Source organism: Ranitomeya imitator, chromosome 4, assembly GCF_032444005.1.
Source record: "Ranitomeya imitator isolate aRanImi1 chromosome 4, aRanImi1.pri, whole genome shotgun sequence".
NCBI lineage: Eukaryota > Metazoa > Chordata > Amphibia > Anura > Dendrobatidae > Ranitomeya > Ranitomeya imitator.
In genome coordinates this window covers 247,868,206-247,891,636 of record NC_091285.1, presented here as the reverse complement: position 1 = coordinate 247,891,636, position 23,431 = coordinate 247,868,206, and the positions used below count along the sequence as shown (strand labels likewise).

Here is a 23,431-nt window from a genome sequence, read left to right as displayed (position 1 = left end):
AGTCCCCAGTTTTAATGGCTAACTGAAAAGATGGTAACAAATTGCAAGCTTTCGAGACTACACAGGCCTTTTCATCAGGCAAAGACTAAAACAAATTCTGAAGAATCACATATTTATGCACAACATAGTATAGCAACATATAATATAACATATGATGTTATATAACATCATTAATTCCACCGTGCTTTACAATCATACATTACATGAAGGCACTACAACAAAGCACAAGGGACATAATATTTTTTATTGGATACCAACATTCTTCCTGCTGTGAGTGGTGCTCAATGATTTTCATGTTGGGAAACAAGTACAGATTATTACTCCAGAAAACCAGCACACAATTTAACATTTTTCCACTCTAAAAAAGGTTCCATGTTACCGTTATCCAGCCATGTAGGAAGCAGAACTGCTGATGATGGCCCAATGGCTCTTCAGCAGTGATGTGTATAACTACAGTGGTTTATACTGGAATTTCTCCATGTGTTTCATGCAAAAATATTAATTAGAGAAGTTACAATAAATAACCTATTCTTTCCTGTAAATTAAAAACATTATTTTCTTGCATTTTCAATTCATCTTCAGCCAGACTCATCATTTATCCCTTTTTGCTTTACAGGCCATGGTATTTGGATGGACGATTTCTACTTGTTGTTGTAACTATTGGAATTATTCTTCCTTTGTGTCTTCTCAAGAATTTAGGTAAGACAGAATCTGCTTATCCTAAATTACATACGGTAATCTGGCAAGTTATAAATATTTTATTTCCACAAATATATTTGTTACGAAATAGGGTAGAGATAATAAATTACATGGAATTCCAGCTTCTGTAATTTTGAAATATTTTAAGAAAAATTGATTATACCTGAAATCCTGCAACGTGTAGTATATGTATCTATTCAAATTCAGTGATTGCCATCTGCTGGTAGAGAGCATTATTGCTGTTCCTTGCTAAATAAATAGACTTTCATGCAGATCAGCTGCGAAAGAGAAAAATATAAAGAGTATCGTCAGATAACTATATGTGCTTTAGGACAGCTTTAGACTGAAACATTATATTTAATCCAAACAGGATACCTCGGCTATACCAGTGGGTTCTCCTTGACCTGTATGTTTTTTTTCCTTGTGGTGGTAAGTTCAGAAATATCTTCATTTGCATTTCAAGATTTTTTTTTTATTTATACAGTTATTTAATGATAGCTCTTTTCTTTTTATTTCAACTTTTTATGTTCTGCTTTTTCTTCTTCCAGGTGATCTACAACAAATTTAAAATTTCATGTACTATAAGTAATAATGGAACGTCGCACACTCCTTACAATACGTCAGTAGAAGATCAGTGTACACCAAAGTTTTTCACATTTAATTCTAAGGTAGTTAATCTTTTGCTTTAAAATTGTTTTATTCCAGCTTCTCACAATCTCTAAAGTCTGATAATCTGACCCTTTTTTTTTGTAGCAGAGAAATGCAATGTCATGTTTAAAGGGAATCTGCAAGCAGGGTTTTGCTATGTAATCTGAAAACAGCATGCTGTATGGGTTAAAATACAGATTTAAGAGATGCCTGTCTTATCAGGCCCTGCAGTATTGTTTACCTGTAATGGTTGTTTTTGTACCAGGATGTTATCATTGGACACAGCAAAGCCGACTCCGCCTCCTCCTGTGACAGGCAGCTCAGGGTCTATTGACAATGTACATGGAGAGCCTGGTGTGGGCGGGGTTAGATCCCTTTAGACCATTTGAGAAAACTATTATTATTATTAAAAAAAAAAAACTGTGATAGTTGAGGGACATGTTGGAGATTTTGCATTGACGCCACTCACCATGCACATATGTAGCCACTTCTCATATGTATGGCTCTAATAGAATCAGGTAGGTTATGGCGCCTATAGAAGGGAAGGTCACATCTACCAATTTTTTTGCTCTGGGACCTCCACATTGATTGGTATTTCTCTCTTTTTTATTGCAAATGTGTATGACATTTGCAATGGTTAATTGTGAACATAGACTTTTACTAGATTTAATGTGACCTAATTATGTGTGTCTCTTCTTTTCATCTACAGACTGCTTATGCACTGCCAACACTTGCATTTGCATTCGTGTGTCATCCGTCAGTCCTACCCATATACAGCGAGCTCAGAGAGTAAGAAAAAATGTATACGTCTTAACACAACTGTCAGGTTAAGGGTAATGCAGATTGCCATACTTCAGACACAGCTCACAGATTTGGAGTATATGCAGATTTATCTGCTGGAATTTCTCATTTATTTTTTGTGTTTTCATACATTAGAGAAAAGTCAGACCAATCTGTTGAATCCAGCAGGACTGACCATCAATCTAATGTATATGAGGCTCTTCCAACTCTCCATTGCCTGCAGATGTTTGGGACAAAAGGCTCAGGGATTTGGGGTATTAACATGACCTATCCTCAGCTCTCACCAAAGATATGCTTATGCCAAAAAAGAAAAAACATGCACTAGTCAAGTCAAGCATGTATATTTATGGCAAAGTTGGCCAAATCATATACAAATGTTTAAGGTGGCCGTACACCTTAGATAGCGTTCAGCTTAATGCTTGATTAGCCGACAGTTAGTCTTTCCCAGCCCTTCTGCCAACGTGCACATCCAGCCAAGACTATATGCAGTATGAATAAAAAGAGAGCGGAATATGCTGCCACCAGACGTCTCTGTAGGCTTATCTTCCTTGAGAACAAAGGATTGGACAGATAGAAACCCAACATGCCTGATGCTTCTTTCCCTGACTTCTGCCATCTGAGAAAAGTCAGAACAAAACATCAGAAGGATGGCTAGTGCTGCTAAAATCGTTAGATATGTCTGACACTCATCTAATGTTGCCACCTTTGGAGTGGACTTATCATTTTATTATTTGTCTCTCATCACAATTTTGCATTTCTACTGACTTGTTCTTATCACTGCATTTCATGTCCAAGTAAAAGACATATGAAAAACTTATGTCTTTTATGATGTCATTGTCATATTTGTTGATCTGGGCTTCTGTTTTGTTTCGTTATCTTTTTTATAATCTCTCCTTCTCAATCCATAGGGATACTATGGAACAGCGAGATAAATGTATTTAACTCTGTTACTTCTAACAGGAATGTATGACATGTCAATTAATTGGAATAATGCATTGAAATATACAGTATGTATAACTGTATGAACATTTCATTTGTCTTCTAGTCTCTATGCCTGTCAACTCCTTCCACAAGACTTACGAGGGGCGATCCAAAAGTAATGATAATCAATACTAAACACAATGAATATAGTCAAAAAATAAATTTATTTTTCTGCATAGTCTCCTAACAAGTCTCTACATTTAGTCCATCTCTTTTCTAAACTTAGAATTCCCTTTGAAAAAAATTCTTGATCTTGACCCTCTCTTCGATCTGCCAATACAACTTCTTCAACTTTTTTCACGTTTTCTTCATTGAGGGACGTGGATGGGCATCCTTCACGATGGTTATTTTCCGTCGATGTTCTTCCCAGCTTAAATTCCTTGGCCCAGCGTGCAACTGTGGAATATGGAGGAGAAGAGTCCCCCAATGTTTCCACCAAGTCGCTGTGTATGTCTTTGGTAGTCACTTTTTTCAAGCAGAGGTATTTGATGACAGCTCTGAGCTCGTTTTTTTCCATTTTGATGTTCACTCCTCGGCAGTTCATATTCAAATGAATGTAGCTCCCGGGAATCGTGGTCTATTTAAGTAATTTTTTTTTCCTGGACTAGTGGGTACCTAAGAGAGAAGAAAACATTTTATTTTAATTTCTGTGTGCAATAGAAATAACCGATTATCATTACTTTTGGATCGCCCCTCGTATATGTCTTTATGCATCTTTCTCCACCTCACTTATCCATCCAGAAGTCTTAGAGAAGTCTTCATCTGTCACAGTCCATCCCACCCATCCATCCATAAGTTTCATAAGTCTTCATCTGTCCCATTCCATCCCACACATTCATCCGCAAGTTTTATAGAAGTCTACTGGCCTGCTCCACTCCATACATCTATCCTAAGTCTTATAGAAGTCTTCATCTGTCCTTCTCAACCCCACACATCACTCCCTTAGATTTCTACATCCACCACTCTCACAAAGGCAATTTCCATACTTCTGACATTCACAGTCTGAGCACTGACCTCAATGTCTGGACCAACAGCAAGTCTCAGCAAGCATTTATGAGGCTGTTGAGTTTGGATCAAGAGACGCAAGCCCAATTTAGGGTTCACTCTGTGAAACTGGCCTAACAAAGATGGGTAGCTGTTTAATGTTAGTGGGGCAGCCCAACAATTCCCTGACGTGTGGCTTGGAGGGAAAGAATTGTGTATGTTCGATTTCAACATGAGGTCTGGAACAAGACAATTTACAGTGTATATTGTGTAGCTGAAACTATCTCTATCAGATAAAATTGAAGAAAAATGTCTATTTACTGCACGTGTTCTAACAAACAGATATTAAATATTATTATATTTTTGTTTTCTAGTCGCTCACAGAAAAAAATGCAGCTGGTATCAAAAATTTCCTTCTTCGCAATGTTTCTTATGTATCTGCTTACTGCCATATTTGGCTATCTTACGTTTTATGGTGAGTTGTGATTGCATTTGCTGTAATTAGATAGTTTGATATCAAAAGCTTTAAGTTATAATGTAGATGGAAGATTATAGGAAGCATCTTATATTGCTTGGTATGCTGTGATAAGTCGATGTTACTGTGAGAATTGAAGGTGTTTACACATTATGTTATGGACAACCAAATTACACCATCGAAATGTTCATACACGAGCTGTAGGAGTCAAATACAAATTGTATAGCATGTAAAAATGATGTGATAATAATGTCATAATATGGATTCTACAAGGTATCAATTGCTGCAAACTAATGTAATATCCGGACAATGCTAAGCCCATTCTCAACCCTGGATGAGAGTTGCATGCAAGAACTTGGCAGAAAGCTTGAAAACAGTGTTACAGCTGCGACCGCACACGCGGCCGAGCTGACGCCTCCACGTCGCCAGACATGACGACGTGGGGCGAGCGTTCCTAGTGGGAACGGAATTTGGACCCACTGGACCACATAGAGTTACCTGGACCTACCCAGACTAGGGAAGGGCAGCGAGCAGGGTCTCTGGCAGCTGAGCATGTGCACAAGATGGCAATATGAAGAACTAGATTACACCGCACAACTTCAGGTATGAAGAAACAAAGTTTACTTAAATGAAAACACAGTACATAACAAAACATAATGATGTCAGGATCACGATTCCACACATGAGAGTAGGGTACACGTCTCAGGATAACAGACGAAGGTAGGAGGACATCACGGGTTGATGAAGTCCAGGGTTATCTGGCACGGGCATACTAGGACGGCCTCACTCTCAGGCGCAGCACAGGCTCAGCAGGAGAACATCAGACACCGACCTCGGACGGAATTCAGATGATGGCAGGGGTCATCACGGGTTGATGCAGTCCAGGGTCTTCTGGCACGGGCTTACTAGGACGGCCTCTCTCTCAGGCCTCAGGCATAGCACTGGCTCAGCAGGAGAACATCAGACACCAACATTGGACAGACGTCAGACAATGGCAGGAGTCATCACAGGTTGATGAAGTCCAGGGTTATCTGGCACGAGCATACTAGGACGACCTCTCTCTCAGGCCTCAGGCGTAGCACTGGCTCAGCAGGAGAACATCAGACACCGATCCCGGAAGGATGTCATCACAGGGTGGACCCCGGGGAAGAGTAAGATGCACATAATTCTATATGCACCTTTCAAGTGCTGTGCACCTTGGCAAAAATGGACTCCATTCAGGGACTAAAGTAGCATACCTTTTTATGAACTAGACCTTCACCTATTTTTGCAGAGCGGTCTTGAATTGTAAAAGTTTTGCACAGTTTCAAGCTGTGTAAAATATGTGTAACATTGAAGGTGTTTTACGGCAAAAATCTGGTAAATTTGTTCTAATTGTGTGTAGTTTTAATTGTCTCTATTTTTATTCTCTCGATACATGTGCAATTTCTATCTCATAATTTCTCTAACATTACTAATATTTTTTTAATTTCATTTCTTCAGATAAAGTCGAATCTGAGCTTCTCGGGACATATAATGATAAAAAGGACATTCTCTTATTGACTGTACGCCTGGCTGTTATAATTGCAGTTATACTTACTGTACCAGTATTATTTTTTACTGTAAGTGTATATTAACATTCTGATGTAACATCATGTTGACACCATTTGTTAAAGCTCTCCAGCTTTTTTTATTGGAGCGGTGCCACTCATCTAAGTTCCCTGCACTTAGTCTCATACTTACCAGCCGCCCCTTTCTTCTGCTGTTATCGGTGCTGCTAAGGCCAGTCTCCAGCAGACCTACCTAACGAGGCACTTATAGACATTACATTAACAACTTGAGACCATTAGCAATGACCTCTAGTCAGTCAGAAGTTGCAGTGACAAGATGGCGGTGCGGGACTGAAGCGGCGCTGGTAAGAGCTTAAGACAGTGGCTGGTAAGTATAAGACTAGACTCAGGAAACTTAAATTAGTGACACCAGTCCAGCAGTGAAAAAAACAAAAACACTGGAGTTGTCCTTTGTTCATAAAAATAGATTTTATAAATATAACTTGTATTCATTTTAATAAAGACTTATTCTTATTTTATCTTATCTAAATAGGACCTGTTAACATAACTAAAGTAAGCAGTTTTTGCTCATTTTATTTGCACCCTGAGTATTCCAGTTTTATATATAGATATATACCGTATTATCTGTTCCAGAGATATGGGCTTCTATATTTAGGGCTAATCTTTATGGTCTTTACCAAATTAATGTTGCTCACATTATTCTCTGGGGTCATGCTGTGCACTATTACCATGTGTCCAACGAGCACTTGGTAAAGACGATAAAAAGTAGGACTAAATGAAAGGGTCCATATATCTAGAACCGTAAGCCAGATAAAAAAAGAAAAAAACAATACCAAGAGCAGGAGTAGAAATATAATAACAGCAAAACTGGCCACTTTTAACCGGGTGAAAGGTTCTCCTTAAGGAATGTCCACAGAATTTTCCATTAAAGTCAGGAAGGAGGTGACCATGCACGCACTTGCACTGATCCATAGACCTATGTATTTAGAAATAAACTCTTCGTATGTATTTACCTCATTATTTTTTTTAATTTTTTTTAACAGCGCCGCTTTTAAAGATTTTTCCTATTTTTCACTGTTTTATTTTTTATTCTATTTTTTTGCTTTTTTTTTGCTATCTCTAGAACAAAAATCCATGACCACTGCCTTGTAGCTGCTTTGAATTGAGAAATGCTTAGCTGTTTTCAGATGTGAAATAGACATGTTGGGCCATTTCTCTATTCACAGCGGGGAACACAGGCTCTTAAATCTCCAGATCTCCACATCTATTAGACATTTATGGTATCCTGTGTATACACCACAAATGTCTAAGAAAGGAATCACTTTTACAGCTAACAGTTGAAAAAAAAATGTCATAGCTAAGATGAACTTTGTGCACCTGTTCTGTCTTATGTTACTTCTTTTACCCGCTTCAGGGTTTAAAAACGTTGAAGTGGTTAAAAGAAGTAAAATGTTCATTCTTCGGGTGGCTTCATTTGGAAGCCGCCCACTCTATAAAGTAAAAAGTATAGAATAAAGATGCCTTTGGCAGAACTGCCGCAAAAATGACCGAGAATATGCTGAAGAAGTCCCTTAAGGAAAACGCTGAGGGTCGTTTTTACCTTGGAAAAGTCAGCAATTCCACAGGTTTCTTAACTAAAGACACCATGTGCACATACCCTTAGAAGAAATGTTGGATTTTATGATGAACTTGCTTAAGGTGATATTCATATTTAAACTATCTTCTTTATTCAAAGGTTCGCTCCTCATTGTTTGAACTGGCACGGAAGACAAAATATAAATTCTGGCAGCACTTATTAGTGACATTAGTCCTTCTAATTTTAATTGACCTACTTGTTATATTTATACCAGCAATGAAAGACATTTTTGGAGCCATAGGTAAAGTACTTCAGTTTATATTTTTGTATGGATAATATAGAAAGTGATAGCAAATCAATAAGATAGGCTACTATATTCTGATTAGAAAGAGTCCGACTGTCAGGGCCCCACTGATCATTAGAATGGAGGAGCAGTATGCACACACAATTGTTGGTACCCTTCTGGTAAAGTATTTATTTAGTTTGAATCTTTTCTTCGCTGGATGGGGCATCCGGCAGAGACGTTCGCTGTAATGACACAAATAGAGTCATTTTGTGCTTGGTCTGGTTTGTGTTTCAATAGTGTTTATCTTCTTGAAGTGGGCCAAAAGTGCAGTCGACCAAGCTTTTGTTGCCTGCTTCAAGACACTACAGAAACAAAGATCAGATTATTAAAGTCAATTGCCCTATCAGGAGGTTCAACCCAAATCCCATTTTCCCAGGCGTCAGAGAAAAACCCTGACATAGCCACTGACTTGTATCAGTTTTTTTCTGAAGAGTTTCCATGTTGCATAAAAGGTGACCCAGAGTCCTGCTATTCACAGGAAAAGTAGAGAAGATTTTGTTCTTTAATTTTTAGCAATCTGCGGAGGTCCCAGAGGTCTTGCCTTCTTTGATGTACAGTGGGGAAAATAAGTATTTGATACATTGCCGATTTTGCAAGTTTTCCCACCTTCAAAAAATAGAGTTCTGTAATGTTTATTGTAGGTACACTTCAACTGTGAGAGACAGAATCTTTAAAAAAAAAAAAAAAATCGAGAAAATCACATTGTATGATTTTTACATAATTTGCATTTTATTGCATAAAATAGAAAAACAGAACTTAATATTTGTTACAGAAACCTTTGTTTTCAATTACAAAGGCCTGATGTTTCCTGCAGTTCTTGACCAAGTTTGCACACACTGCAGCAGGGATCTTGACCCTCTCTTCCATACAGATCTTCTCGAGATCTTTCAGGTTTCGGGGCTATTGCTGAGCAACATTGGTTTTCAGCTCCCTACAAAGATTTTCTATTGGTTTCAGGTCTGAAGACTGGCTATGCCGCTCCAGAACCTTGAAATGCATTTTACGAAGCTACTCCTTAGCTGCCTGGCAGTGTATTTTGGGTTATTGTTATGCTGGAAGACCCAGCCACAAACCATCTTCAAAGCTCTTAATGAGGGAAGGAGGTTGTTAGCCAAAATCTCGCGATACATGACTTCATCCATCCTCCCTTCTATTTGGTGCAGTCGTCCTATCCCCTTTGCAGAAAAGCACCCCAAAATTATGATGTTTCCCCTACTATGTTTCGCAGTTGGTATTGTGTTGTTAGGTTGGTACTCATCCTTCTTCTTCCTCCAAACACAGCGAGTGGAGATGATACCAAAAAGTTCTATTTTGGACTCATCTGACCACATGTCCTTCTCCAATGCCTCCCATAAATCACTAAATCATCCAGATGGTCATTGATAAACATCAAACGGTCCTAGTCATGTGCTGGCATGAGCAGGGGGACCTTGTGTGCTCTGCAGGATTTTAATCCATGATGGTATAGTGTGTTACTAATGGTAATGCTTGAGACTGTGGTGTCAGCTCCCTTCAGGTAATTGACCGAGTCCTCCCGTGTAGTTCTGGACTGATTCCTGACCGTTCTCAACATTATCTTTACCGCACTTAGCAAGATCTTGCATGGAGGTCCAGACCGAGGAAGATTGACAGTCATCTTGTGTTCTTCCGTTTTCTAATTATTTTCCCAAAAGTTGCTGCCTTCTCACCAAGCTGCTTGACTATTGTGATTTAGCCCATCCCATATTTGTGCAGGTCTACAATTTTGCCCTTGGTGTCCTTAGACAGCACTATGGTCTTAGCCACGGTGGAAAGGCTGGAGTGTGATTGTGTGGACAGGTGGTTTTTTTTTTATACAGGTAACAAGTTCGAACAGGCGCAATTAATACAAGTAATGAGTGCAGAGTAGAAGGGTTTCTTAAAGAATAACTGACAGGTCTGTGAGAGCCAGAAATCTTGCTGGTTGGTAGGTGATCAAATATTTATTTCATGCAATAAAATGCAATTTAATTATTTAAAAATCATACAATGTGATTTTCTGGATTTTTTTTAAGATTCGGTCTCTCACAGTTGAAGTGTACCTACGATAATATTTATAGACCTCTCCGTTCTTTGTAGGTGGAAAAACTTGCAAAATCGGCGATGTATCAAATACTTATTTTCCCTACTGTAGCTATAAGTGAAAATCTATAAAATATATTCACCCAGTTTTTTAATGGTACGTGATATGCAGTGATAATAATAGACATTTTAATATACTTCACAGGTGCAACATCTGCTAATATGCTGATATTTATTCTTCCATCAATATTATACTTGAAAATTACTCATGGGAATGACACTTTATCCAAAGAGAGATTTTGGGTAAGTTTATTGGTAAATTTAATGATACTCAGTACTGAATGTTGGAAATGCCTGAAAAGTATGCTTGAAATTATACTGAAGCCATGTACATAATTTGTTTTTCTGATATTACACAGTATGACGCCAGATACCATATGGTAAAAAAAAGTGGTCAGTTTAATACCATCTTTAATGCATCTTTGTGGTATTCATTGGTCCATTGCTAGACTCACTGCACTGCTAAGCTTGCAAAATGCAGACTTGTGTAACCTGTGAGCAATTTGGAAAGAGACCATCAAAAGTGCATGGGATACTGCATATATAATTATTTATATAATTTCCAGTCAAGCAATGCATTCATTCACTTACCAAAGTAGATTGCCTCTATGTAGTAGAATTACAGCATTGCTATGAGCGCCGACCACAGGGTGGCACCCATAGCAATCCGGTATCAACAACCATAGAGGTCTCCAGGAGACCTCTGGTTGTTATGCCGACGAACCGATGACCCCGATCACGTGATAGGGGTCAGTGGTGCGCGTATTTCCGGCCCGATGGCCAGAAGTGCGCATTAAATGCTGATGTCAGAGTTTGACAGCGGCATTTAACTAGTTAATAGGCACAGGTGGATCGCGATTCCACCCGCACCTATTGCTGGCACATGTCAGCTGTTCAAAACAGCTGACATTTCCAGGCTTTGATGCGGGCTCACCACCGGAGCCCACATCAAAGCGTGAGTACTACCATTGGACGTACTATGCCGTCCAATGGCAGTAAGGGGTTAAACTTAATTCCCATCAGCTAGAGATTATAAAGTCACCTAATATCACCCACACTGTACATAGATACAGTGTATATTTGGCACAGTCTGAAAGAGAGGAATAGTGGAAGTCTTTCCTTTTGGGATTCACTCTTCATTTTCTAAAAAAAAACATCCATGGAAAAAGTGCACCAATGTCAATACTAGATTAGAAATATATTGTTTTAGACTGGGTTTATGTCACATTTTGCACCCTGTTATAACATACAAGACAATAAAGTCATCCTGTATGGTCTCTTCTCAGTCTGAGAATACAAGCCCCCCCAGCAACCTGTCTGCTTTAGCTTGGCTGGATGTCAAAAATGGGGGGACCCCATGCCTTTTTTTAATCATTATTTAACCCTTTTCTGACATGTGGCGTAATAGTACACCCATGTCCGACTCCCCCTGTAGATCAGTTGACATGTGCCTGTAACAGCGCGAGTGGACGGCGCTCATAGCAAGTGAGCATTTTTACTACATACAGGTGATCTGATCATCCCCTGTGTATACCAAAGGCAATCAAAATACTGCAGCTTCTAGTCTCCCATGGAGACTATTGAAGCATGCAAAAAGTTTAAAAAAAGTTTTTAAAAATATAAAAAAATATAAAAGTTCAAATCACCCCCTGTTAGGGCTAGCGGAACACACCAAATAATTAAATAGATATAATAAGATGCGTTCGCAGCCCGGGGTCCACCGTGCAGAGATGGAACCTGCTGCTAAGTAATGACAGACTATATGGTGGTACAATGAGGATACACACATGGGTTAACTTCACTCTGTATGAAGAAAGCGATCCCTGTTAAGTCACAGGGTCGAGGTACCGCACAGAGAGCGCAAGCAAGGAACCACAGAACTCTATCCCAGGACACAGGATTAGAGTTAGTGTAGACCTCTTGCGATCGACACCACAATTGGGGTAACAGAGGTAACTAATATGCACAGAAGTGCATGCTGTGCCACACTAGCAGACGCCACTAACCACCCAGACTTAGGTAAGGTAAGCGCTCTAATAGCGCACGGCGCTGCACTGGTGGTCACAGCAGTTAGACGCTGTTTCGTGTGTTAAAGCTGTGAGTTCAGCCAGGCGCTAGATTGCAGCCATACACCTTTCGCGAACAGTCATACACAAGGGATGGGTTTTTTAAGGAACGACTTGCACTCATCAACACAGACACGATAACAATTGTATACTAGCGCATGGCCGTGCGGCCATGCAAACCTTTTATAGCTGCAGCAAGTACAAGACCTTCCGAGAAGGACCAATGGGAATCTGCCACAGAACAACACCTTTAAGACCTTCCTAGAGGACCAATGGGATTAGCTGCAGTATCCAAGCATGTGACCCCCGGCCTCCAATGGGAGGTCATCCCGTGGGCATGCTCAGAAAGGGAAAATCTGGACTTAGTCCCAGAAAGACCTGCTCGCTGCTGAACATTGCTGGCTACAAAAACAGAGCCTGGAAGGGCAGTAGTAACCAGTCGTCCAGTATTAGCCTGAGCTAGACGCTGGGACCGACGTCTCCGCTGAGCAGACTCCACTGCGGCTGGAGAAGAATGGGAGATCGCAGCGGAGATGGTTCGAGATTCCCCCTGTGCAGAGGCGGGAACTCGACACCTAACACCCCATTAAAGATAAAACAATAAATTTATATATATATATTATATACAGTACAGAGCCAAAGTTTGGACACACCATCTCATTTAAAGATTTTTCTGTATTTTCATGACTATGAAAATTGTAAATTCACACCGAAGGCATCAAAACTATGAATTAACACATGTGGAATTATATACTTAACAAAAAAGTGTGAAAAACTGAAAATATATCTTATATTCTAGGTTCTTCAAAGTAGCCACCTTTTGCTTTGATGACTGCTTTGCACACTCATGGCATTCTCTTGATGAGCCTCAAGAGGTAGTCACCGGAAATGGTTTTCACTTCACAGGTGTGCCCTATCAGGTTTAATAAGTGGGATTTCTTGCCTTATAAATGGGGTTGGGACCATCAGTTGTGTTGTGCAGAAGTCTGGTAGATGCACAGCTAATAGTCCTACTGAATAGACTGTTAGAATTATGTATTTGTATTATGGCAAGAAAAAAGCAGCTAAGTAAAGAAAAACGAGTGGCCGTCATTACTTTAAGAAATGAAGGTCAGTCAGTCCGAAAAATTGGGAAAACTTTGAAAGTGTCCCCAAGTGCAGTTACAAAAACCATCAAGAGCTACAAAGAAACTGGCTCATATGAGGACCGCCCCAGGAAAGGAAGACCAAAAGTCACCTCTGCTCCTGAGGATAAGTTTATCACCAGTGAGTCACCAGCCTCAGAAATTGCAGGTTAACAGCAGCTCAGATTAGAGACCAGGTCAATGCCACACAGAGCTCTAGCAGCAGACACATCTCTACAACAACTGTTAAGAGGAGACTTTGTGCAGCCAGGCCTTCATAGTAAAATAGCTGCTAGGAAACCACTGCTAAGGGCAGGCAACAAGCAGAAAAGACTTGTTTGGGCTAAAAAACACAAGGAATGGACATTAGACCAGTGGAAATCTGTGCTTTGGTCTGATGAGTCCAAATTTGAGATCTTTGGTTCCAACCACCGTGTCTTTGTGCGACGCAGAAAAGGTGAAGGACTCTACATGCCTGGTTCCCACTGTGAAGCATGGAGGAAGAGGTGTGATGGTGTGGGGGTGCTTTGCTGGTGACACTGTTGGGGATTTATTAAAAATTGAAGGCATACTGAACCAGCATGGCTACCACAGCATCTTGCAGCGGCATGCTATTCCATCCAGTTTGCGTTTAGTTGGACCATCATTTATTTTTCAACAGGGCAATGACCCCAAACACACCTCCAGGCTGTGTAAGGGCTATTTAACCAAGAAGGAGATTGATGGGGTGCTACGCCAGATGACCTGGCCTCCAGTCACCAGACCTGAACCCAATCAAGATGGTTTGGGGGGAGCTGGACCGCAGAGTGAAGGCAAAAGGGCCAACAAGTGCTAAGCATCTCTGGGAACTCTTTCAAGATTGTTGGAAGACCGTTTCCAGTGACTACCTCTTGAAGCTCATCAAGAGAATGCCAAGAGTGTGCAAAGCAGTCATCAAAGCAAACTACTCTTCAGGTGGCTACTCTGAAGAACCTAGAATATAAGACATATTTTCAGTTGCTTCACACTTTTTTGTTAAGTATATAATTCCACATGTGCTAATTCATAGTTTTGATGCCATCAGTGTGAATTTACAATTTTCATAGTCATGAAAATACAGAAAAATCTTTAAATGAGAAGGTATGTCCAAACTTTTGCTCTGTACTATATAAATATATATATATATATATATATATATATATATATATATATATATATATACATACATATTTGGTATAGCTGCGCTCAGAATCACCCGATCTATCAATATAAAAAAAGGATTAACCTGATCGCAAAAACGGAAAAACGAGAAAAAATTTCAAAATGCCAGAATTCCGTTTTTTCATCACGTTGCAATAAAATGCAATATCGGGCGATCAAAAGATCATACCTACAACAAAATGGTATCAATAAAAAATGTCAGCTTGGCACGTAAAAAATAAGCCCTCACCTAGCCCTAGATCATGAAAAATTTTGGAATTTTTTTCATTAATAAGTAAAAAAGAACTTAGCTATACTGTACCTACTGCCCCTCGTAGATATGCCCAATAAAATACACCCTCAGAATGCAGTGTGGCATACAATAAAAGAGACAATATAATCACACCAACACTGCATGGTGTCCCACAGCAATGACTTCACTCTGACTCACCAGATTCCCGAGGTGTAGTGAATGCAGCAGGCTCAGGATGTGTAAAAGCCGCAGGGTTTTCTTGGTGACAGACCCGTCAGGCGGGGGTTTAGGTGATAGAGTGGGGCTGACTGCAGCCACAACAAAGTGGCGTGGCGGTGAGTCGGCGTGGAGCCAGAGAACGCCCCGGCCGGTGGCGTCCCTGGATACAAACAATAAAAAAATGGCTGACGAAAAGCTCTCAGCGTGTGACGTCACAGAAGCTACGGAGCAATGCTGGGGCCAAAAAGGTATCCGACGCTTTTCTTTTGTTGTTTCTTTTATTGTATGCCACACTGCATTCTGAGGGTGTATTTTATTGGGCATATCTACGAGGGGCAGTAGGTATTTCTCTGTATCTTGCCTACACGTTCATTGTTCAGCGGTCTATCCTCAAGCGCGGTATCAATTTTCCATTTATTGTCTATTTTTGTGACAGCTTTGGCACTTGGCTGTTTGATTCCAGCTGCTAAGGATAGTATTATTAATAGGGAGCGCTGGCTGGTGTTTTCCTTTTCACAAAGAACCTAGACATGTTTGGTGTTTTTAATCTTAATGACCTGAAGAATCATAGTGGCATGTCAGTTTTAGCACTTGGTGAACATGGTAAAAATAAAAAAATAACAAATTGTGGAATTGCACTTTTTGGCAGTTTCACCACACTTAGAATATTTTCCCGTTTTCCAGTACATGATATGTTAAAACCAATGGTGTCTTTCAAAAGCACAAGTGGAAGAAGTGGAGCAAAAAATGGAAATTCAAAAACTGAAATACACCCTGGTCGATAAGGTTAAATAATTAAAAAATACGGCGTGGGGACAACTCTATTTTTAATAACCAGCCAATATAAAGCTGACAGTTGGGGGTTGCAGACCACAGCTGTCAGCTTTACTTGCGCTGTTTATCAAAAATAGAGGGGAACCGTGCTATTTTATATTTATTTATTGCACAGGCACCAGCTGTTGAATACTCTCATCAGCCTCTCCTGCTCTCGCTGCTATCAGTGAGAGAAATTATAGAATGATGAGAGTAGTACTCTCATCAGCCGATGCCTGTGACCAGCTGTAACCTTTTACCGCCAGTCAGAGCTGCTGGCTCACATGCTGTCATCTGACAACATAGGAAACACAGATCTCTGACTTGCAGTAACAATCTTATCACTGATCAGAGCCAGTGTTTCCCGTGCGGTCATGGCTTCGGGTTTGAGTTTGGGTACCGTTCTGGTACCCAAACTGAACTTTTTTTAAATGTTTGGCCGAATTCAAACATCTATGCCTTTGCCCATCTCTACTCATTGGTTTTTCAACTGTCCTCGCACTGGTGTTGAAGAAAACTTGTCATTTATTCAGCAGGTGAATAGGATGCATTTCAGCCCATTACTAGATGGGCTGAAATGCACCCTATTTAGTTGTTGAATAAAAGACAAATTTACTGCAAAGTGAGTGCCGAAGCCTGCTATGTACCGTGTAATGCATTTCAAAAACCTGACCGGCACATCCAAACATAGACTAAGTGTGAACAGGTGCTGAACCTAGAGTCGCCAACTCGTATATAGTTAAGTAAATAAGGCAGCACACTGCAGCGCTAAAACATGTAAACTTGAAAACACGAAATTTGAACTGCATTACTGCACTAGAAATATGAAAAATGAGAGCTTTTAGCGCATAAAAATGGCCAATTTTATGTGTACCTGGTAGCCCCTTTACGGCATCTCTCTTATACCAGGTTCTAAACTTGCCTTACCTCGCTGAGAATGAACGTCTCCATCTGAATGGGTACATGTGAAACCTCTTCTTAGACTAAAAATTCTCGCTCTCTGTGGAGGGGTATTGGACCTGCTGTAATTAAAACACCTGAAGCTAGGAGGCGGAGTGCACGATCAGAAGGCTAGAGAATACATTTCAAAAACCTGACCGGCACATCCAAACATAGACTAAGTGTGAACAGGTGCTGAACCTAGAGTCGACAACTCGTATATAGTTAAATAAATAAGGCAGCACACTGCAGCGCTAAAACATGTAAACTTGAAAACATGAAATTTGAACTGCATTACTGCACTAGAAATATGAAAAATGAGAGCTTTTAGCGCATAAAAATGGCCAATTTCATGTGTACCTGGTAGCCCCTTTACGGCATCTCTCTTATACCAGGTCCTAAACTTGCCTTACCTCGCTGAGAATGAACATCTCCATCTGAATGGGTACATGTGAAACCTCTTCTTAGACTAAAAATTCTCTCTCTCTGTGGAGGGGTATTGGACCTGCTGTAATTAAAACACCTGAAGCTAGGAGGTGGAGTGCACGATCAGAAGGCTAGAGAATACATTTCAAAAACCTGACCGGCACATCCAAACATAGACTAAGTGTGAACAGGTGCTGAACCTAGAGTCGCCAACTCGTATATAGTTAAGTAAATAAGGCAGCATACTGCAGCGCTAAAACATGTAAACTTGAAAACATGAAATTTGAACTGCATTACTGCACTAGAAATATGAAAAATAAGAGCTTTTAGCGCATAAAAATGGCCAATTTTATGTGTACCGGGTAGCCCCTTTACGGCATCTCTCTTATACTAGGTCCTAAACTTGCCTTACCTCGCTGAGAATGAACGTCTCCATCTGAATTGGGTACATGTGAAGCCTCTTCTTAAACTAAAAATTCTCTGTCTCTGTGGAGGGGTATTGGACCTGCTGTAATTAAAACACCTGAAGCTAGGAGGCGGAGTGCACGATCAGAAGGCTAGAGAATACATTTCAAAAACCTGACCGGCACATCCAAACATAGACTAAGTGTGAACAGGTGCTGAACCTAGAGTCGCCAACTCGTATATAGTTAAGTAAATAAGGCAGCATACTGCAGCGCTAAAACATGTAAACTTGAAAACATGAAATTTGAACTGCATTACTGCACTAGAAATATGAAAAATAAGAGCTTTTAGCGCATAAAAATGGCCAATTTTATGTGTACCGGGTAGCCCCTTTACGGCATCTCTCTTATACTAGGTCCTAAACTTGCCTTACCTCGCTGAGAATGAACGTCTCCATCTGAATTGGGTACATGTGAAGCCTCTTCTTAAACTAAAAATTCTCTGTCTCTGTGGAGGGGTATTGGACCTGCTGTAATTAAAACACCTGAAGCTAGGAGGCGGAGTGCACGATCAGAAGGCTAGAGAATACATTTCAAAAACCTGACCGGCACATCCAAACATAGACTAAGTGTGAACAGGTGCTGAACCTAGAGTCGCCAACTCGTATATAGTTAAGTAAATAAGGCAGCACACTGCAGCGCTAAAACATGTAAACTTGAAACATGAAATTTGAACTGCATTACTGCACTAGAAATATGAAAAATGAGAGCTTTTAGCGCATAAAAATGGCCAATTTTATGTGTACCTGGTAGCCCCTTTACGGCATCTCTCTTATACCAGGTCCTAAACTTGCCTTACCTCGCTGAGAATGAACGTCTCCATCTGAATGGGTACATGTGAAACCTCTTCTTAGACTAAAAATTCTCGCTCTCTGTGGAGGGGTATTGGACCTGCTGTAATTAAAACACCTGAAGCTAGGAGGCAGAGTGCACGATCAGAAGGCTAGAGAATACATTTCAAAAACCAGACCGGCACATCCAAACATAGACTAAGTGTGAACAGGTGCTGAACCTAGAGTCGCCAACTCGTATATAGTTAAGTAAATAAGGCAGCACACTGCAGCGCTAAAACATGTAAACTTGAAAACACAAAATTTGAACTGCATTACTGCACTAGAAACATGAAAAATGAGAGCTTTTAGCGCATAAAAATGGCCAATTTTATGTGTACCGGGTAGCCCCTTTACGGCATCTCTCTTATACCAGGTCCAAAACTTGCCTTACCTCGCTGAGAATGAACGTCTCCATCTGAATGGGTACATGTGAAACCTCTTCTTAGACTAAAAATTCTCTCTCTCTGTGGAGGGGTATTGGACCTGCTGTAATTAAAACACCTGAAGCTAGGAGGCGGAGTGCACGATCAGAAGGCTAGAGAGTACATTTCAAAAACCTGACCGGCACATCCAAACATAGACTAAGTGTGAACAGGTGCTGAACCTAGAGTCGCCAACTCGTATATAGTTAAGTAAATAAGGCAGCACACTGCAGCGCTAAAACATGTAAACTTGAAAACACGAAATTTGAACTGCATTACTGCACTAGAAATATGAAAAATGAGAGCTTTTAGCGCATAAAAATGGCCAATTTTATGTGTACCTGGTAGCCCCTTTACGGCATCTCTTTTATACCAGGTCCTAAACTAGCCTTCTGATCGTGCACTCCGCCTCCTAGCTTCAGGTGTTTTAATTACAGCAGGTCCAATACCCCTCCACAGAGAGAGAGAATTTTTAGTCTAAGAAGAGGTTTCACATGTACCCATTCAGATGGAGACGTTCATTCTCAGCGAGGTAAGGCAAGTTTAGGACCTGGTATAAGAGAGATGCCGTAAAGGGGCTACCAGGTACACATGAAATTGGCCATTTTTATGCGCTAAAAGCTCTCATTTTTCATATTTCTAGTGCAGTAATGCAGTTCAAATTTCATGTTTTCAAGTTTACATGTTTTAGCGCTGCAGTGTGCTGCCTTATTTATTTAACTATATACGAGTTGTCGACTCTAGGTTCAGCACCTGTTCACACTTAGTCTATGTTTGGATGTGCCGGTCAGGTTTTTGAAATGTATTCTCTAGCCTTCTGATCGTGCACTCCGCCTCCTAGCTTCAGGTGTTTTAATTACAGCAGGTCCAATACCCCTCCACAGAGAGCGAGAATTTTTAGTCTAAGAAGAGGTTTCACATGTACCCATTCAGATGGAGACGTTCATTCTCAGCGAGGTAAGGCAAGTTTAGAACCTGGTATAAGAGAGATGCCGTAAAGGGGCTACCAGGTACACATAAAATTGGCCATTTTTATGCGCTAAAAGCTCTCATTTTTCATATTTCTAGTGCAGTAATGCAGTTCAAATTTCGTGTTTTCAAGTTTACATGTTTTAGCGCTGCAGTGTGCTGCCTTATGTACCGTGTAATGGTTGTATTTGACCGGGCAAGGAAATGGTCTGATCACACCACAGCTCCTGGGCAGGTGGGGAGAGCAAAGGAGTATACAGACATTACATCATGGGATTACAACTGATTCTTTTTGTGATGTATAACATTTCCCTGCCTGTTTTTAAACAATGTTTTACTTCAAAGAAAGAGCTATGATATGATCAGATCATGTTCCTACACAGTCAGACATGGCTATTACATTGTACACAGCAGGGACACAGTTATAAGATTAGCACTAAAACAAAGAAAAAATGCGGCAGCACTCACCAGTCCTAGAGTGGTCTAAGTCCTTTATTGAAACATACAAAACATCTTCACGGCTCGGGGGGGTGTAGACGAAGAGGAGGTGTGCAGGGGTAGACGACGGCCGTTTCGCGCTAACGGCAGCGCTTCCAGTTATAAGATTACCTCAGCACAGGGACATTTTATTTAAACACATTCAATTGTGGAAATTATTATTATTCCAAGATCTATTGATTCAAGTAAACTTTTGTTCATGGGAAAACCCCTATAAGTCTTTATGTTGAATTGGCGAGATCTAAATGCCTCTGTTAAGGATTTTCAGATTAGTACTGTCTATTTTACGTAAACTATACAGCACAATATAGCGTTATAAGGTCCCACAAGAAGCAGTACAAGTTGACTGGAAGACAGTCTGACTGGAACAAAGGTCTTGTATTACATCATGCCGCACCAAAACACTTCTGTCAATATGGATTTCGATACTATAAGGAATTCACGATTAATTGTGACTCTATTCTGTGTAGATGCAAGTTCAGTGCAATGTTTGGACTGTCATGAAATTATTTTTTTACTATAAGCTGCATGCTCAGATGTGTATGTGTAATGAGGCATGGTAGAGCGTATGTTTTCTGCCTGTTGAAATGGGTAACATAATTTATAAACACTACACAAGCATTTTGCGCTTTTTTCTTTATGTATTATCCATTGTTGGTTATGTATAATGAGCACTAGACATCAGCAGAATAACAGATATGGTCACGTCATACATCACAACTGATTTAGTGAATATGTCTGCCAAGATTTACCTATTTTCTTTATTTAATACAGCATTTTATTGCTTCTTTCCTAAAGGCATGTGCTTTCTTTGTACTTGGATTGTTATTCTCCTTGGTAAGCATTCCACTTGTGATATACGACTGGGTTCATCCATGAAATCCAGAAGATGGAAGCCGATCTTGCCTGCAAGGTGTCCGCTTACCACTACCACCACATTGTTTTAAAGGCACTCGTTTAAGAGGACAGTTCTTACTATACCTCATTCGATTTCCCTACTCCATGTCTTTCAGTGTCACAATTATGTTTCTCAATGAAATATTACACTCTTTAGAATATTACTTCTTCATCTTACATTTAGATGAGTTCCATAAATTGCCTCAAGTGTATCATTAATGTTATCACCAATGTTGTTAAAACATATAAATTACATAAGAAACCAACATTTCTTCACCTCCACTTTGCCTACTGAATATATATCAATTACTGGCCTCAATTTGGGACCATCTTTAAGGTTAATGGATTGCCATTGTCCATAGAAATGTACAGTTTAAATTCATCTGGAATTATTTTTCGAATGGAATTAGCACATACATGGTAACTATTATGTTAGAAGGCTTGGTTCATGTTCGCTCATCCTCACTTTTGCTATTACTGAAGATTACTTTGCTATAGGTCCTGTAACGGCAGAGTCCAAAAATTCTACTCAGTAAGTCACAATTAAGAAATAAAACATTTTAACCAGGATACACTGATGGCTTCAAATTCCAAATACGTAATTACATAATCAACTGAAAAATGCATAACGTTTCTCTTCCATTAGACCTAGTTGCTTAAAATAGAAAAATCTAAAGCACAATTGCCCATAACTATGGCTAAGTTTTCCAGTATCAAAATATAAACATGGTGCAATGGACTTTGTAAGACTTTCAAATTTAAGAATATTCATTTAAAAGATGTTGCTGCTGGTCTACTAAACCAGACTGATCCCATAAACCATATTTTAAAAAAGGGGCCATTATCTATTGTTGGATTAAGAATACATGTAATATTTATTTCCCTAATTAGCTGAAGTCATGAATCACCAACTGACATATTCTAAATACCGTTTTAGTGACCTTATGCTTACACCTGCTTATATTTTTCCAAATGTTCCATTGTTCATAATGACTAGTGAGGCGTTGTCTGCTTTAGACAATCCATGTACGTATTCCCTATCAATCTATTACCCACAGCAAAGACAAGGTACAAAAGCGTAGCTACAAAAGGCCAACTACAAAAAGGCATCTCTTCTTCAGGCTTGCCCTTCTATTATTTTATACAGTCCACTGATTTCAGTGGGCGAAATATAATGTTTCATTTTGTTACAGGCGAGATGAACGATTGTGAGCTCAGTTAACTAGAGATCAGAGCTGATTCCATCACATTGTCAAAAGCTATGTCCACCTTCACTAACAATCACACATTATACCATGATGGGTCTCGGATGTAGAAAACAAACATTATTTTCTTTGTCATGTTCTAATGGCTTACTTTTATCATTGATTGCCATATTAAAGTATGAAGGCATCAATAGCAGTCATGGCTGATTTTCAGCTACATTTTTAAATTCCTAACCCTTTCAGAATTTAAGAAAGTGTCACACTATATATGGTGCAATGACATTGGTAATCTTAAATCTAGTTCATACTGGTAGGCACCCTAATTTTCTACGGTAGGCGTCCCCTTTCCTCGACGGCTCGGCCTCAAAATCCCTAGAGATCCCTGCGATACAGGAATCCTGGTTGAACCTAAAAGATCCCTATAGGAAAAAACTGTCTGGCAGTGGAGGTAGGCACCCTAATTTGAAGCGGTAGGCGCCCCCACTCAACATCGACTGACCCTGGGGTTCCTCAAAATTCCCTACAATGGGGATAGAAGATGCAGAAAATGTCCCAATACACCCTGGCACCCATAGACATAAAACAAAACACAAACAAAAAGCGAAAACCATATATCACAAAGACAAAATGTCTCAGATTTATCAGATGTTATGTAGTGAAAGATTGTTATCACAATAAGCTAATGATATACTGGGCATACATAGACAAGACAAAGTATGCCCCAAAGAAAAAAGTTGTTGTATACAGGTAAACAGGATGCAACGAATCTAATATTGTCCAAACATGACCATACAGGGTTTCCCAGATAAAGAGAATTAATTGATCCATAATACCACAATATTAAAGTGCATAGTGTAATATGAGTCTTCTCCCATAGCAAACATAAAGGAGCCCTTTAAACATCTGTACTCATAATGGAAAGACACAATTGTCTCTTCCAGCATACAGAAAATATAGCACCACC

At 39.8% G+C, this 23,431-nt stretch overlaps 1 protein-coding gene across 1 annotated transcript in view; it reads left to right on the top strand.

The window, feature by feature from the left end:
* Positions 1-23,046, top strand: part of SLC38A1 (solute carrier family 38 member 1) — a 114,826-nt gene extending 91,780 nt beyond the window's left edge. The window contains exons 8-16 of the mRNA XM_069764484.1: positions 617-699; positions 1,070-1,128; positions 1,248-1,367; positions 2,057-2,136; positions 4,488-4,588; positions 6,071-6,189; positions 7,874-8,015; positions 10,306-10,403; positions 21,164-23,046. Of these exons, the coding sequence (XP_069620585.1) occupies positions 617-699; positions 1,070-1,128; positions 1,248-1,367; positions 2,057-2,136; positions 4,488-4,588; positions 6,071-6,189; positions 7,874-8,015; positions 10,306-10,403; positions 21,164-21,244 (883 nt within the window). The 3' untranslated portion in view covers positions 21,245-23,046. The remainder of the gene's footprint in view (positions 1-616; positions 700-1,069; positions 1,129-1,247; positions 1,368-2,056; positions 2,137-4,487; positions 4,589-6,070; positions 6,190-7,873; positions 8,016-10,305; positions 10,404-21,163) is intronic.
* Positions 23,047-23,431: the final 385 nt, after the last annotated feature.